This window comes from Capsella rubella, unplaced genomic scaffold, assembly GCF_000375325.1.
Source record: "Capsella rubella cultivar Monte Gargano unplaced genomic scaffold, Caprub1_0 scaffold_4, whole genome shotgun sequence".
NCBI classification, from domain to species: Eukaryota; Viridiplantae; Streptophyta; class Magnoliopsida; order Brassicales; family Brassicaceae; genus Capsella; species Capsella rubella.
In genome coordinates, this window is record NW_006238920.1 from 5667867 (window position 1) to 5682032 (window position 14166).

The following is a 14166-nucleotide window of genomic DNA, read 5'->3' on the forward strand; positions in this document are numbered from 1 at the left end:
TAACAAATATTTATGATAAAATTTTCTTTATATTTGTTAGTTATATAATAATTTAATGAAACTAAATTATTGATCTATAATTAAAATTGATTTTTATTGTATAATATAATCTTGTGGGAATTTCAAAAAATACCCCTTTTCATAAACCTCTTTTTAAAAATACCCCATTTTCAAACTTTATCAAAAACCCCACTAAAAATGTTGAAATTTATCCAAATATGTGTGTAAGCTTATAAATATATACACAAATTACATTTATATGTGTATAAAACTTTATATACCTTTCATAAATAGCGTAAAAATAAATTATAAAAACCTTATAAAAACCTTATAAAAACCGTATAAACCCTTTTAAAAACATTTTAAAAACCTTATAAAACTTATAAAAACGATTTAAAACTATTTAAAACATTGTAAAATATTTGTATTGAATCTCCCAGTAGTAGTTATTATATAGAAGTACCTTATAAACTATATAAAACTTTATAAATTTTTATATTTAAAAAGGGGTATTTTTGAAAATGGATAGAAAAATGGGGTATTTTTAGAAAGGGGTACACCAAAAAGGGTATTTCTCAAAAATTCTCTATAATCTTCTGTTAAAATTTATTAACTTTTAGTTAGATAAATTAAGTTATTTTATATATTAGAAGTTATTTTTCTTAAAAGAAACTAAAAACGATTTAAAAAAAATAATATTTAAAACATGACATTTTTCCAAATTTACTATAAAAAACCCAACAGGTACTCATAGTCTTCTATGTCATTTAGGTAAGCAAATAAAAGTGTATCTTTTAAAATCAGAAACTGAAGGTAACTATATGAAGGGTTTCTAGCACATGCATTCTCTGGTGCTGCCTCTTCTCTGTTCTATATGAATATGTTTTTAACACTTGCACATTACATACTCCAATATTTGCACATTACATCCTTCAGTTGTGCCTACAACTATAATTTAGAACACTTTTGTCTACGACATTAGTTATTTTAGAAACAGTTAGAGATTTTTTTTTTTCTATCATATACTTTTAGTTAAATGAATGTAAGCTAACTTCTGACTATATTAAACAAAATTTAGTTAAAGAAAATTGGATTGCAAAATTTTGGTTAAAAATTGGTAGAAAATACAGTTTAGGTGACTAATTACCTTCTAAAAAAGTTTTTTTAATACTAATTTTAATACAATTTTATTTACTTTTTTATATGAAAATATTCATTCTGGTAAACATTTTTATGTTATTATTGTGAACATTTTTGGTTTACATAAGAAAAATATAATTTTATCGCTTATGGCCACGAGTGATCTTGGAAAGGCTTTGGGCCTTCCATTATGTAGACAACTATGAGACAGTTTTACTGCTGTATATGATGACTTTAGCTAGTGTTTATATCTTAGATAGACTTGGGATAGAAGACTTGGTGAATATATAGATAAAGTAGTGATTACTTATCTTTGTAAGAGAATTATTTATTTATTAATAGTAATTCTTTGTTATGAAATACTAAAGAACTTAACCATATATGGATTAATTAGAATTTAAATTTTAATATGTGGTAACCCACTAAGCAAGGTCTATTAGTAATGATCACAAGTTTATATCACTTGTGCTTGGTGTTACTTGTATTCCAGTTTATCAAATCTATTAGAAAAAGGAACGAACATGAGAATATGATTTGCACTTTTTTGTCTAATTTTTGATTAGAAATTCAAACCTTTACCATAGATTGTTTGTGTTTTTTTTTCTCTATCCAAGGATTCAAATTTTGTATGTGAAAGTAAACAAAAACTTAAGTGTTTTGGAAGTTCTCTCTCTTCTAACCGAGACTATATTTAAATTTGATTATATTTCATTTTTAATTTTAATCAGAAAAACATTTAGAGCAACAATTTGATTTTTTTCCATCAAATCCCACTATTATCAAATGACTTTTAGGATAATGATCTTTTCTATGACATGCAAAAATTTGTGCTTACTATCATCCTAGTCTGATTTTCATTTACAAAGGCTGTCAATATTTTAGGTATAGATCACAAAACTTGTTTCTACATTCCTTATGCTTTAAAAATATTTTTATCTAATACCATTTCTTATTATTTTTTTTTATATATAATACCATTTGGTTTCTTCGCATTCAAACCCAAATAATAGCATATGTTTATTAGAGTTAAGCCATTTGTTAGAAGTAGCATATGTTTACATTGATGACAATAAATATTTTTTGTTTTGTTTTTAGAGGACAAGTCAATCTAATCGTATACCTCTCATTGACCTCCTACTACATGACCGAGACCTCCTTGAACTCTTACACCTCCTCGCCGAACCAAATTTGACATGGCATCTAACTAAACATTGTGGTTTAGTCTCTTACTCTTTCTCTTTAACTTGGTTGCTTCTATTTGTTTAAATATGCTATCATATCAATTGTCAAATGATGATGATAGTAACTATTAAGCATGTTTATGTTCTCAAATAGCACATGTCAATAATTAGCATTTAACCATCTAGTACGTGAAGTTTCTAATACTTTAATCACTTATGAAAAAAATTTGAACAAATGTCAAGACTAAGTTAAGAGAAATATCCTAAACTACCGTTAAACTATGTTTTTGTTCGAAAAGTATCACCACTCAGTTTAATATTTAATTGGATTAAAATTATTAAATTATACATATAATAATTGAAGGAGCTCTCCAAAGTCCAAAGTGTGAACGTCACTATGTCAAATTTCATATTTAAAAAAAAATTAACACGACTGAATCATGTATTAGCTATCCATTTTATATAAATAATATATGACTTTAATGTTTTATGTATAAATCAAATAATTAACATTTACTAGATTTAATTGTATAGAATTATGAATATAAGTTAAATCAATTGAGTTTAAATTTTAGTTAAACTCAATATATATATATATATAGTTATAAAAGAGGGGATTTCAAAAATATCGCTTATTAAATACCACTTTTTAAAAATACCTCATTTTCAAACTTTACCAAAAAAGCCACTAAAGATATTGAAATTTATTCAAATACGTAGGTCAGCTTATAAATATACACACAAATTACCATTATATGTGTATAAAGTTTTATATATCTTTCATAAATACCGTACAAATATATAATAAAAACTTTAAAACCTTTTTAAAATCTTATAAACTCTTTTCAAAATCTTTTAAAAACTTTGTAAAAACAATATAAAGCCTTTTAAAACGTTATAAATTATTGAGACCGAATCTTCCAGTAATAGTTATTATCTAGATGTACCTTATAAACTATATTATAAGACTTTATCATTTTCATATAAAACATGGATATTTTTGAAAATGGATAGATAAAAGGGGTACACCAAAGTAACCAATGGAAGGTGGAAAAAACTACCAGGTCAAAGAGAAATCCACAACCCCGCCCTCAACCCCGTTGGGATAAAATGCAATTATGACTTCATATGGGAAAGAGAGTTTCAACATGTTTCTAATGACTGAATACTGCACATCTACCGCTGGAAAGCGAGGAATATGTAAGATCACTAGACTGCAACTAGGAGGAGGAGGGGATGAAAGAGGTACATCAAAATAATAGATAAAATAGTTTCTAATTGATTATGCATTCAAAAGAACTATCATTTCAAATATACTTGATTGCTAAAAAAGATATGTTGACTTTTTTTTAAATTACATATGTTAATTTAGTAAGTTTAAGAAGTTCATAAAATTAAATATTAAATCAATTAACTCAAGTCACAATGTTGTTAATAATACTTATTTTGATAAATTAAAATGACAAAAATTACTATTAACCAAAGTTTTCTGCTTTAATGTTCTCTCTCATTTCTCATCTCTCATCTCCTATGGCTCATCTCTCATCTCTCTCTTCTTCTCTCCTATTTCTTTCTTGAACATCAAATAAATCTTTCTAAATTTTCTGATTTGAAAAAACTTATGAGTATTATTTATCATCGTATCAACATTTGGTTAACTCTATTTCTAAAATCTTTCAATTAGTTAGTGGACACAAATGTTAGATTCAAGGAAGATTTAATGATTGAACTCTTGGAAAAAATATTGATGATCTAGCTAGGTACCCGTTGATGGACGAGATCTAGAAAACATAAAATACTGTCTATCATTTAAACTGATTTTTTGTGTTGATGGATAATTTAAAACATCAGAAATGCCGAAAGTACAATAAGAGCTCAAACAAACATGACAAAATAAAAAGGGAAAATGCAATAAGTTTTTCGCAAACACAATATGATAATAGAAATTTAGAAACAAGTCAACTAATATATATATATATATATTTATATGTTTCTTACCCTGAGTCTAAATTCTGAAGTACTGCAACATGGGACTATAATTAGTCAGCTACGAAATCCACTTAGAAAGGAATATGTCGCTCTCCACTGACGAATTCAACACATTGATTGATAACTAAATACACCAACGTAACGAAAGTGACCGCTCCAAACCACCATACCATGAAAACCATGTATTTATGTTTAGAGAAACTGGCACTCATATCACCAAGGTAACAAACTCAATGATCATATTAATTTCATCATAAATTTACCTAAGGATGCACCAAAATTTGGTTGCCCTAGGAAACGCATAGTAAATAAAGATTTTAAATTTATAAGATTTACCATGTACTGTATATTTTTTAGGATAAATGCCATTTTACCTTAAACATTTTCTAAACTGCCATAGGGTCCACTTTCATAAATTAAAATGACAAAAACTACCTTTAACTAAAGTTTTCAACTTTTATGTTCTCTCTTCGTCTCTTATGGCTCTTCGCTCATCTATCTCTTCTTCTCTCCTATTTCTTTCTTAAACATCAAATGAATCTTTCTTATTTTTTTATTTGAAAAAACTTATGAGTATTATTTATCATCTTATCAACATTTGACTAACTCTATTTCTCAGATCTTCCAATTAGTTAGCGGACACAAATGTTAGATACGAGGAGGATTTAATGATTGAACTTTTGGAAAATAATGTTGATGATCTAGCTAGGTACCAGCTGATGAACGAGATTTAGAAAACATAAAATTGTCTATCAGTTAAACTAGTTTTCCGTGTTGATGAACAATTTAAAACATCAGAAATGACGAAAGTACGATAAGTGCTCAAACTAACATGATAAAATAATAAGGGAAAATACAATAAGTTGTTCGAAAACACAATCTGATAGTAGGAAATTAGAGACTGTTCAACTAATATAGAAATTTCTTATCCGGAGTCTAAATTCTGAAATACTGCAATACGGGACTATAATTAGTCAGCTACGAAATTCACTTAGAAAGGAAATGTCGCTCTCTACCGACGAAGTCAACACCTTGATTGAAAAATAAATACATCAACCTAACGAAAGTGACCGCTCCAAACCACCATACCATGGAAACCATGTAATTATGTTTGAAGAAAATGTCACTCATTATCACCAAGGTAACAAACCCAATGATCATATTAATTTCATCATAAATTTACCTAAGGATGCACCAAAATTTGGTTTCCCTAGGAAACGCATAGTAAATAAAGAAGAGAAATTTATAAGATTTGTCATATCTTATGTACAATATCTTGTTATGGTAAATGTCATTTTCACTTAATCATTTTTTAAACTGCCATAGGGTCCACTTTGATAAATTAAAATGACAAAAATTACCATTAACCAAAGTTTTCAGCATTAATGTTCTCTCTCAACTCTCATCTCTTATCTCTCATGGCTCATCTCTCATCTCTCTCTTATTCTCTCCTATTTCTTTCTTAATCATCAAATAAATCTTTCTAAATTTTCTGATTTGAAAAAACTTATGATTATTATTTATCATCGTATCAACATTTGGCTAACTCTATTTCTCAGATCTTCTAATAAGTTAGTGGACACAAATGTTAGATTCAAGGAGGATTTAATGATTGAACTCTTGGAAAAAATATTGATGATATAGCTAGGTACCAATTGATGGACGAGATCTAGAAAACATAAAAAATTATCTATCATTTAAACTGGTTTTTCGTGTTGATGTAAAATTTTAACAATACCATAATAACATATATTTCTTAACATTTATCTGCGGGTGTTTTCTTAGAAGTTGTGTGATACATCCTGGATAGACTAGCTTTGGTGGATTATATCCAGTAGACGACACATGTTTAATTTTTACCAATTAATCTTGTCTATCAAGTTGTCTTTTAACTAATTTGTATCTTTGTTTCTTGGTGGACGACTTGTTGTTTTAAGTAGTCATTCAGTAGATAACATCGACGTAGACAACAACAATGGTTTATCCTTTCATACTACCATTTCCTAAAATTCTATTTTACTTGTCCTCCATTAATATATTTTAAATCTATTTTCACTTTGTTTTATTATTTAATTATCCAATTAATCATATATCCTTTGGATATTAGCCTACCTCTTTCCCATTTAATGCTCTTTGATTGCCACAAAAAATATCACATCCCTTACTTTCCACAAAATAAATCGAGGGCATTATCATCGTTTACTCCACTGCCACAACTGTTGAAATTGGCATTCTTGTAAAGGTTTTAAGGAAAGTGGTAGAGACAAAAGTTTGAGTATTAAAACTGGCATAATTGGCAAAAATCCCATCTATACTATTAAAATGGGAGCATTTTTTAAAAGTGTGTCCAAACAGATTAAATAGAAAAAATGAAATAAAATGTAATCCTAAACCTATAGCCAAACAAAATTAATGACAGATTTTCAAATGAAAAAATATGCTTTAAAATAAATAAAAAATCAAACTAATAACTAACCAATATTCATGGAAATCATAATAAATTTGTTACCATAAAATGTGGCCTATTAAATTCGAATTTATTTTAAGATTATATAATGCTTTAAACGTTTATTTTACCTAATTTAAACAAATACAATTCAAAACATTTTAATTAAAAAAAATTCGAAACTTTTAAAATAAACTGATATGTATAGTATTTTAAATTGTGTATATGTAAACAGATTAAATTAGGTAAATAAACATTTAAAATAAATTAGGTCCAAGGAAAGATTATAATACTATAAATATCTAAATTCTATATAAGTTTAGGTATTATTAATATTTACGCCTTTAAAAGGTTTTAAAATATTATAAATATTTAAACTACATGTAAAGTTGAAAATATTAGAAATATTTAAACTCAATTAAAATTTTTAAGTTTAGCATTATTAAATTATATATTAAAATTTTCAAATATCTTGATGACAGCAAAATATATTTTCAATTGAAATAAGTATGCTTTAAAATATAAAAAAAAAATCAAAACTAATAACTAACTCAGATTCATGGAAATCATAATAAATCTGTTACCATAAAATGAGGCCTATTAAATTAGAAATTGTGTATTTGTAAACATATTTTATCGTTTGGATGTGAAATCAATCAAAGGAAACATATTTTAAACATATTATATTTTCAAAGGAAACATATTTTAAATATTACCCAATTCACCTAAAATCGAATGAATTGATATACAAATTTTAAAGTTTGGATGCTTATTAAGTGAAACTTTCTGCGCACTCAGATTTAAATCCATTATGATCATATGTATAATATGATTTTGAATCATTATCTAATATTTTAGCGGATTTGAGATGTTGAACACATACTTTTTATATTAGTTGAGTGATATATATCCAATTTTTTAAATTCGAATCACAAAATATGTAGAACAACAAAATTAGATTTTATTAATTTTATGTGTTATATGATGATTCAAAAAAATGAAAAAATCAAATCAAAAATATGATAGGGGAACTATAATTTTAAATCTTCTAAATATTGATGTATTTCCATTTCTATTATTTTCCATTTATTTTTAAAGATATTGTATTAAATGCAGTGGCATTTTTGTAAATAGTTTGAAAATTTAGGATTTATTACAAAAACTGCTTTAAAATGTTAATATAGATAATGGATATATCAAATAAATGTATATCTAAAAATATAACTCTGCAGGTACGTAAGAGTGTGAAACATTACGAACATTACCTTGCCAATATCTAAACGGGAAACAGTGAATATGAAATGGGAACGGAAAAATATTTCCAAACTATTCCTAATAAGATGTATGAGAGATAAATTTTGTATAACAATCTATATAGTTTTAATCTATATTCGAATCTCAGAACTTCATTTGAATATGCGCTAACTTTTGAACGGTAAATATCTACTTTAGATGATAATTTTAAAGTTTAAGAGAGTTTGAGAATATCGAAACGTAAGATATGAGTATTATGTCTAAATTAGAAAATTTAGCAAAATGTATGCTACCTACGAATTTTTGCAAATTCAAACGTGACGAATGTAAACGTTGCTCATGTGGCTTTCACGGGATAGACTTTTTACTGGTAAAAACATCAAATACGTCCACCTTGACAATTTAGGTAATTCGGTTTGGCAAGTTTGATATTTTGACATTTATCCGATTTCATAGTTTAATAGCTTGCTAAAAATATAATTGATTACATTAGTTTAATATCTGGGTCTGTCTTCGTATCAATCCAAATATTATGATGAAACCATTATTATTACAAATATTCCGAAATTTGATGAAACCAAATCGTTATAAATATGAGTTATAAAGATTATATCAAATAATTATATTCACAAATATATCCCCGCACGTATGTGCGGGTCTAAATCTAGTATGTATATATATATATATATACATTAGACAAGTAGTAAAAACTCAATAGAGAAATAATACTACCTAATATACTTCATAGTTGTATCAAAAGTAATAATATCTAATATACTTCATAGTTATATCAAAAAACTGAACTTAGATTTCACATCCCCATATGGATCAACCGGCAATAATTATTTACTAAGCATACTTCGTAATAGGTTTAAGCAAAGCATTATCATCCTCCATAAATTCTCGCTTTGCAGTCTTCTTTTGTACACTGTTCAATATAACAATCTTAATGGATGTAGCTCATGGATATCTTTTGAACAAACTTTCATTATTATTTTCAGATAATTTACCAAATGCATTGCAATATACACGAGATGCGTGTGTGAATCATATTTGAATAATGATTTGACCCAGAAAAGAGTATCCCGGGAAGCCTTTCAAGAAGCTCTGAATCTAGTGGGACAGTCGACGACCTCTCCACGTGACCAATTTGAGATTGTCCCATTGATTCCTATAAATATCCGAAACTTCTATTTCTCATTCACAAATTCATCTTTGTTCATGCTGCTAACTCTGAGTTTTTTTTTTTTCTATTTATGATTCATTTTGTTACTAAAAAGGGAGGGGAAACTTAGTCCCAAATGCTTGGCAATTCTTGGTAGAGTTTCTTTATGATTTCGTGTTGAACCTGGTAAAGGATCAAATAGGTGGTCTTTCGGGAATGTGAAATAAATGTTTTTTCCTTGCATTTTGGTCACTTTTCTTTTTTTTTTTGTTATTTAATAATCTTCAAGGTATGAAACAATTCGAACTTCGATTCAATTCGACATCATAGTTTAACCAAGTGGTTCAAATATTTGCATCACTCTATTATCTTTATACGTCCATGTATGAGATATTTCTAGTCATACATGACATGTCCATGTATGAGATATTTGTAGTCATACATGACATATAACTATTGTTACCAAGGGAACCATCACTAACATAAAGTCTACACATCCACTAGTTCATGAGGAACAAATCTGCTGTAAACTATTAGATTGCAACTGTCTAGACTGCTAAAAATTGAACTTATAAAACTAAACCATTTGCTACAAATTACACAACCTCCTAAGGAAACTACACTTTATAACATACCTGATTAATACCATCACCATTTAATATGTGTGGATCACTTTAGTTGGTGAAACAAATATCACCTGTGGTCACTGGTCACCAATGTGCATTACCTCTTTCTTCCTTGGTCAACTCTAAAAGCTCCAATTACAGTTTCAGCCATGGAAGCATCTTCAATTATAGCAGTTCCCATAAAAAAAGTTTACTCCTAAAGGTAAACTTATAAAAATTGAAAAATCAACATAGAAGTGCGAATAAAATGAGTGCTGCTAAAAACTTAAAGAGCCTTACCTACTTTTTCTGTCCTCATCTATCTCCTCCATTGATTACGCTTCTTGATTGAAGCACCCCCACAGAGGCAAAGAACAAAAAAGCATACATTCTCCAGATTCCTTCTCTCTTCTTCTTCCTCGCACGAACATCTCTTCTGGGTCTCTCTTTGTTTCTTCTCTTCTTCCCCAATTCAAACTCTTTTAAGTTACTACCCATGGTGGTGGGTTTAAAGTTCGTTCCTTTACTCAATTTTGAAGCTCTGTGTCTGTTTTATCAAAGCTGATGAGGAATTGAGAATGTGGGTTTTGGTTACTCTTTGATTGGTTGTTTAGAGAACTGGGTTTTGGGGTTTGTATTGTTGGTCTGAGTTGAGCTGCTTCGTTTTTGAAGTCATGCAGATAATATGTTCGATGATATTACTGCTAGTGATGACAATAAGCGTTTCAGGTTTTTCTGACTTTGAAGCTCTTTTGGAGCTCAAGAAAGGTTTTCAGAGTGACCCTTCTGGTAAAGTTCTTGCTTCATGGGATGCTAAGGCTTTGTCCTCTGATGGGTGTCCGTTGAACTGGTACGGCGTTACTTGTAGTAGCGGAGATGTTACTTCCATTGATTTGAATGGTTTAGGTCTGCTTGGGAATTTCAGTTTCCCTGTCATTGTTGGTCTCAGAATGCTTCAAAACTTGTCGATTTCGGATAATCAGTTTGCTGGAACTCTCTCTAACATTGGTTCTTTCAAGTCTCTTAAGTATTTGGATGTTTCTGGTAACTTGTTCCGTGGCTCATTACCTTCTGGGATTGAGAATTTGAGGAACCTTGAGTTTGTGAATCTCTCTGGTAACAACAACTTGGGAGGAGTGATTCCGCCTGGTTTTGGGAGTCTTGAGAAGTTGGAGTACCTTGATTTGCAAGGCAATAGTTTCTCTGGGGAAGTGATGAGTCTGTTTTCTCAGCTGAATGGTGTGGAGTATGTAGATATAAGCAGGAACAACTTCTCGGGTTCGCTTGATCTGGGTCTCGCAAAGTCAAGCTTTGTTTCGTCGATTCGTTATTTGAACGTAAGTGGGAATTCTTTGGTAGGGGAGCTATTTGCTCATGATGGTATACCGTTTTTCGATAGCTTAGAGGTGTTTGATGCTAGCAGTAATCAATTGTCTGGTTCTGTTCCTGTCTTCAGTTTTGTTGTCTCTCTCAAGATTCTTCGGCTACAAGATAATCAGTTGTTGGGTTCTTTACCACCAGGCCTTCTACAAGAGAGTTCAACCGTCTTAACTGAGCTAGATCTTAGCCTCAATCAACTTGAAGGTACAATCTCTATGAATATTCATACCCTTTTGGTTATCATTTTCAAGACTTTCTTTGCAAATCATCTTTTGTATATGTTTACATTAAGCTAACTGGGGATATTTGTTGCAGGTCCTGTCGGAAGTATAACCTCTTCAACACTAGAGAAACTCAATTTGTCTTCAAATAGACTATCAGGATCCTTACCCCTAAAAGTAGGGCATTGTGCCATTATTGATCTGAGTAACAATAAGATTTCAGGAAACTTGTCAAGGATACAGAATTGGGGGGATTCTGTAGAAATTATTCGCTTGAGTTCAAACTCACTCACTGGAACACTACCTGGTCAAACTTCTCAATTCTTGAGGCTGACTTCACTCGAGGTTGCTAACAATTTGTTGCGGGGTGTACTACCATTTATTTTAGGAACGTATCCTGAACTGAAAGAGATTGATCTCAGTCACAACCAGCTTAGCGGTTTTCTACCGAGTAATCTGTTCGTATCTGCAAAGTTGATGGATCTCAACCTGTCGTACAATAATTTCTCTGGTTCACTTCCTCTTCAGGATGCAAGTACTGCGGGAAACCTGAGCTTGACTAATATTGGTCTATCACATAATTCCTTAGGTGGAGTTCTCTCAGAGGAACTAACTCGTTTCCGCAATTTGGTTTCTCTTGACCTTTCTTATAACAATTTTGAAGGGGAGATCCCTAATGGCCTCCCAGACAGCCTACAGGTATTCATTGTCTCTGCCAATAATCTCTCTGGAAATGTGCCAGAGAATCTTGGACGGTTTCCAGATTCAGCGTTTCATCCAGGGAATGCCTTACTGAATGTCCCCATTTCTTCAGAAACACCAAAAGATAAAGCAAATATAACCTTACGGAAGCATGGGTATCATATGAAGTCTTCGGTAAAGGCAGCCCTGATAATAGGTTTGGCCGTGGGTGCTGCTCTACTTGCTCTTGTTTGTGCAATGGTTCATTTTATGTTGAGAAAGCAACATGATGAAGAGAAATCGGATGTGACTGGAGAAAAGAGCATTATTCCAAAAAATGAACCTTCTACTTCCATTGTGATTGCAGAAAAGAACAGTGTACATGAAAATGAATGTTCGTCTTCTACTACTTCTACGCCCTCAATCAAGGCCAAGCTACCGGTTTCTTCACGTTTCTCCCAATATACTGACTCTGAGAATTCTTCATCATTTCTAAAAGAACATACCGAGGAGCTTCACCCTGAATCAACACAAAAAGATGAAAGCTTGTCATCCAAAGTTTCCCTGGTGTCCTCAGCAACTTCATCGCTATCAAATATTCAGAATTCACCAAATCCTAGGTCTCAACAAACTTCTGTTAAACTGGATGGGAACCTGTATATTTTCGACAGTTCTCTTAAGCTTACAGCAGAAGAACTGTCTTGTGCTCCGGCTGAAGCTATCGGAAGGAGCTGCCATGGAACTCTGTACAGAGCAGTACTCAATTCTGGTTATGTATTAGCAGTCAAATGGTTAAGAGAAGGGACTGCCAAAGGTAAAAAGGAATTTGCAAGGGAGATAAAGAAACTTGGGAACATCAAGCACCCAAATCTCGTTTCTCTTCAGGCTTATTACTGGGGACCGAAAGAACACGAGAAACTCATCATATCAAGATACATGGATGCACCCTGTTTAGCTTTCTATCTCCAAGGTAAATACTTGCATATCAGTTTGTAGTAAAACTTTGATTGGTTTTTCACTTAAAAACATGAATTCTCCAACATGAGACTATACATGGCAAAGATGATTCACTCATTCTCTGTTGTCTGCAGAGGCTGGACTGCTAAACCTCCCACCATTGTTGCTGGAAAACCGTCTTAAAGTTACTCTTGACATAGCCAGTTGTCTAAGTTACCTGCACAACGAGGAAGCAATTCCACACGGGAATCTAAAATCAACCAATGTTCTCCTGAAACCTCCTGAACTCACTGCCTACCTAACAGATTACAGTCTTCACCGGTTAATCACACCAGAAGCCACATCAGAGCAAGTCTTGAACGCAACCGCTCTCGGCTACTGCCCTCCAGAGTTTGCCAGCTTGAGTAAACCATACCCTTCTCTGAAAAGCGATGTGTATTCCTTTGGGGTCATTTTGTTAGAGCTTCTAACAGGAAAAGTGTCAGGAGATATAGTTTGCAGTGATCCAGGGGTTGTTGAACTCACGGAATGGGTTCTACTGCTTGTGGGACAAAACCGTGCGGCTCAGTGTTTTGATCCGTCCATTATTGAGTCGCAGAGTTCAAGGAGTGCCTCTGGAGTTCTTACTGATGTCTTACAGGTTGCTCTGAGCTGTATCTCACCGGCACCAGAGAGGCCGGACATGAAGTTGGTCTATCAGGAGCTCTCAAGAATTGTTCTCAAGAGGACAAACTAAAGAGCTTTCTTTGTGAATGTCGCTGTAAAAATGCCTTCTTGGATTCATTTTGTTCCATGAATCCCTTTTAGTATAAAATGAAACTGTAAATCTAAATACAATTGTCCAACTAGTTTGGAGACAATAGGATTAACGTATATATCATTGTTGTAACTTGTAAGTCTTAAGTAAAGATACTCATTTGACTTAGCGTAGATACAGCAAAATCTAGAAGGCTTAAACTCACTCAACATGCAGTGAAGACAAGACATGTTAACAAAACAAAACATATATTAACTACGGACAAAGCAAATCAAGATCAGCTTTAAAGTCTCGGACAGCAAGCAAACCATATTTCCTACAACACGCAAACATAATTGAACCACCAAAGACTCGTCTAAGCTTTAACAGATCCAAGAATCATGTTTGGAT

General features: G+C 31.2%; 1 protein-coding gene across 2 annotated transcripts; it reads left to right on the forward strand.

The window, feature by feature from the left end:
• Nucleotides 1-10091: 10091 nt before the first annotated feature.
• On the forward strand, nt 10092-13944 carry LOC17887776 (probable inactive receptor kinase At5g10020). Of its 2 annotated transcripts, XM_023784472.1 has the most exons (4): nt 10092-11364; nt 11476-12876; nt 12948-13032; nt 13154-13304. In XM_023784472.1, the coding sequence occupies exons 1-4, from the start codon at nt 10455-10457 to the stop codon at nt 13200-13202; spliced, it is 2445 nt and encodes an 814-aa protein (XP_023640240.1). In that variant the 5' UTR covers nt 10092-10454; the 3' UTR covers nt 13203-13304. The 2 variants fall into 2 exon arrangements, with proteins under 2 accessions (XP_023640240.1, XP_006293611.1); XM_006293549.2 differs by having other exon boundaries at nt 10198-11364; nt 11476-13032; nt 13154-13944.
• Nucleotides 13945-14166: the final 222 nt, after the last annotated feature.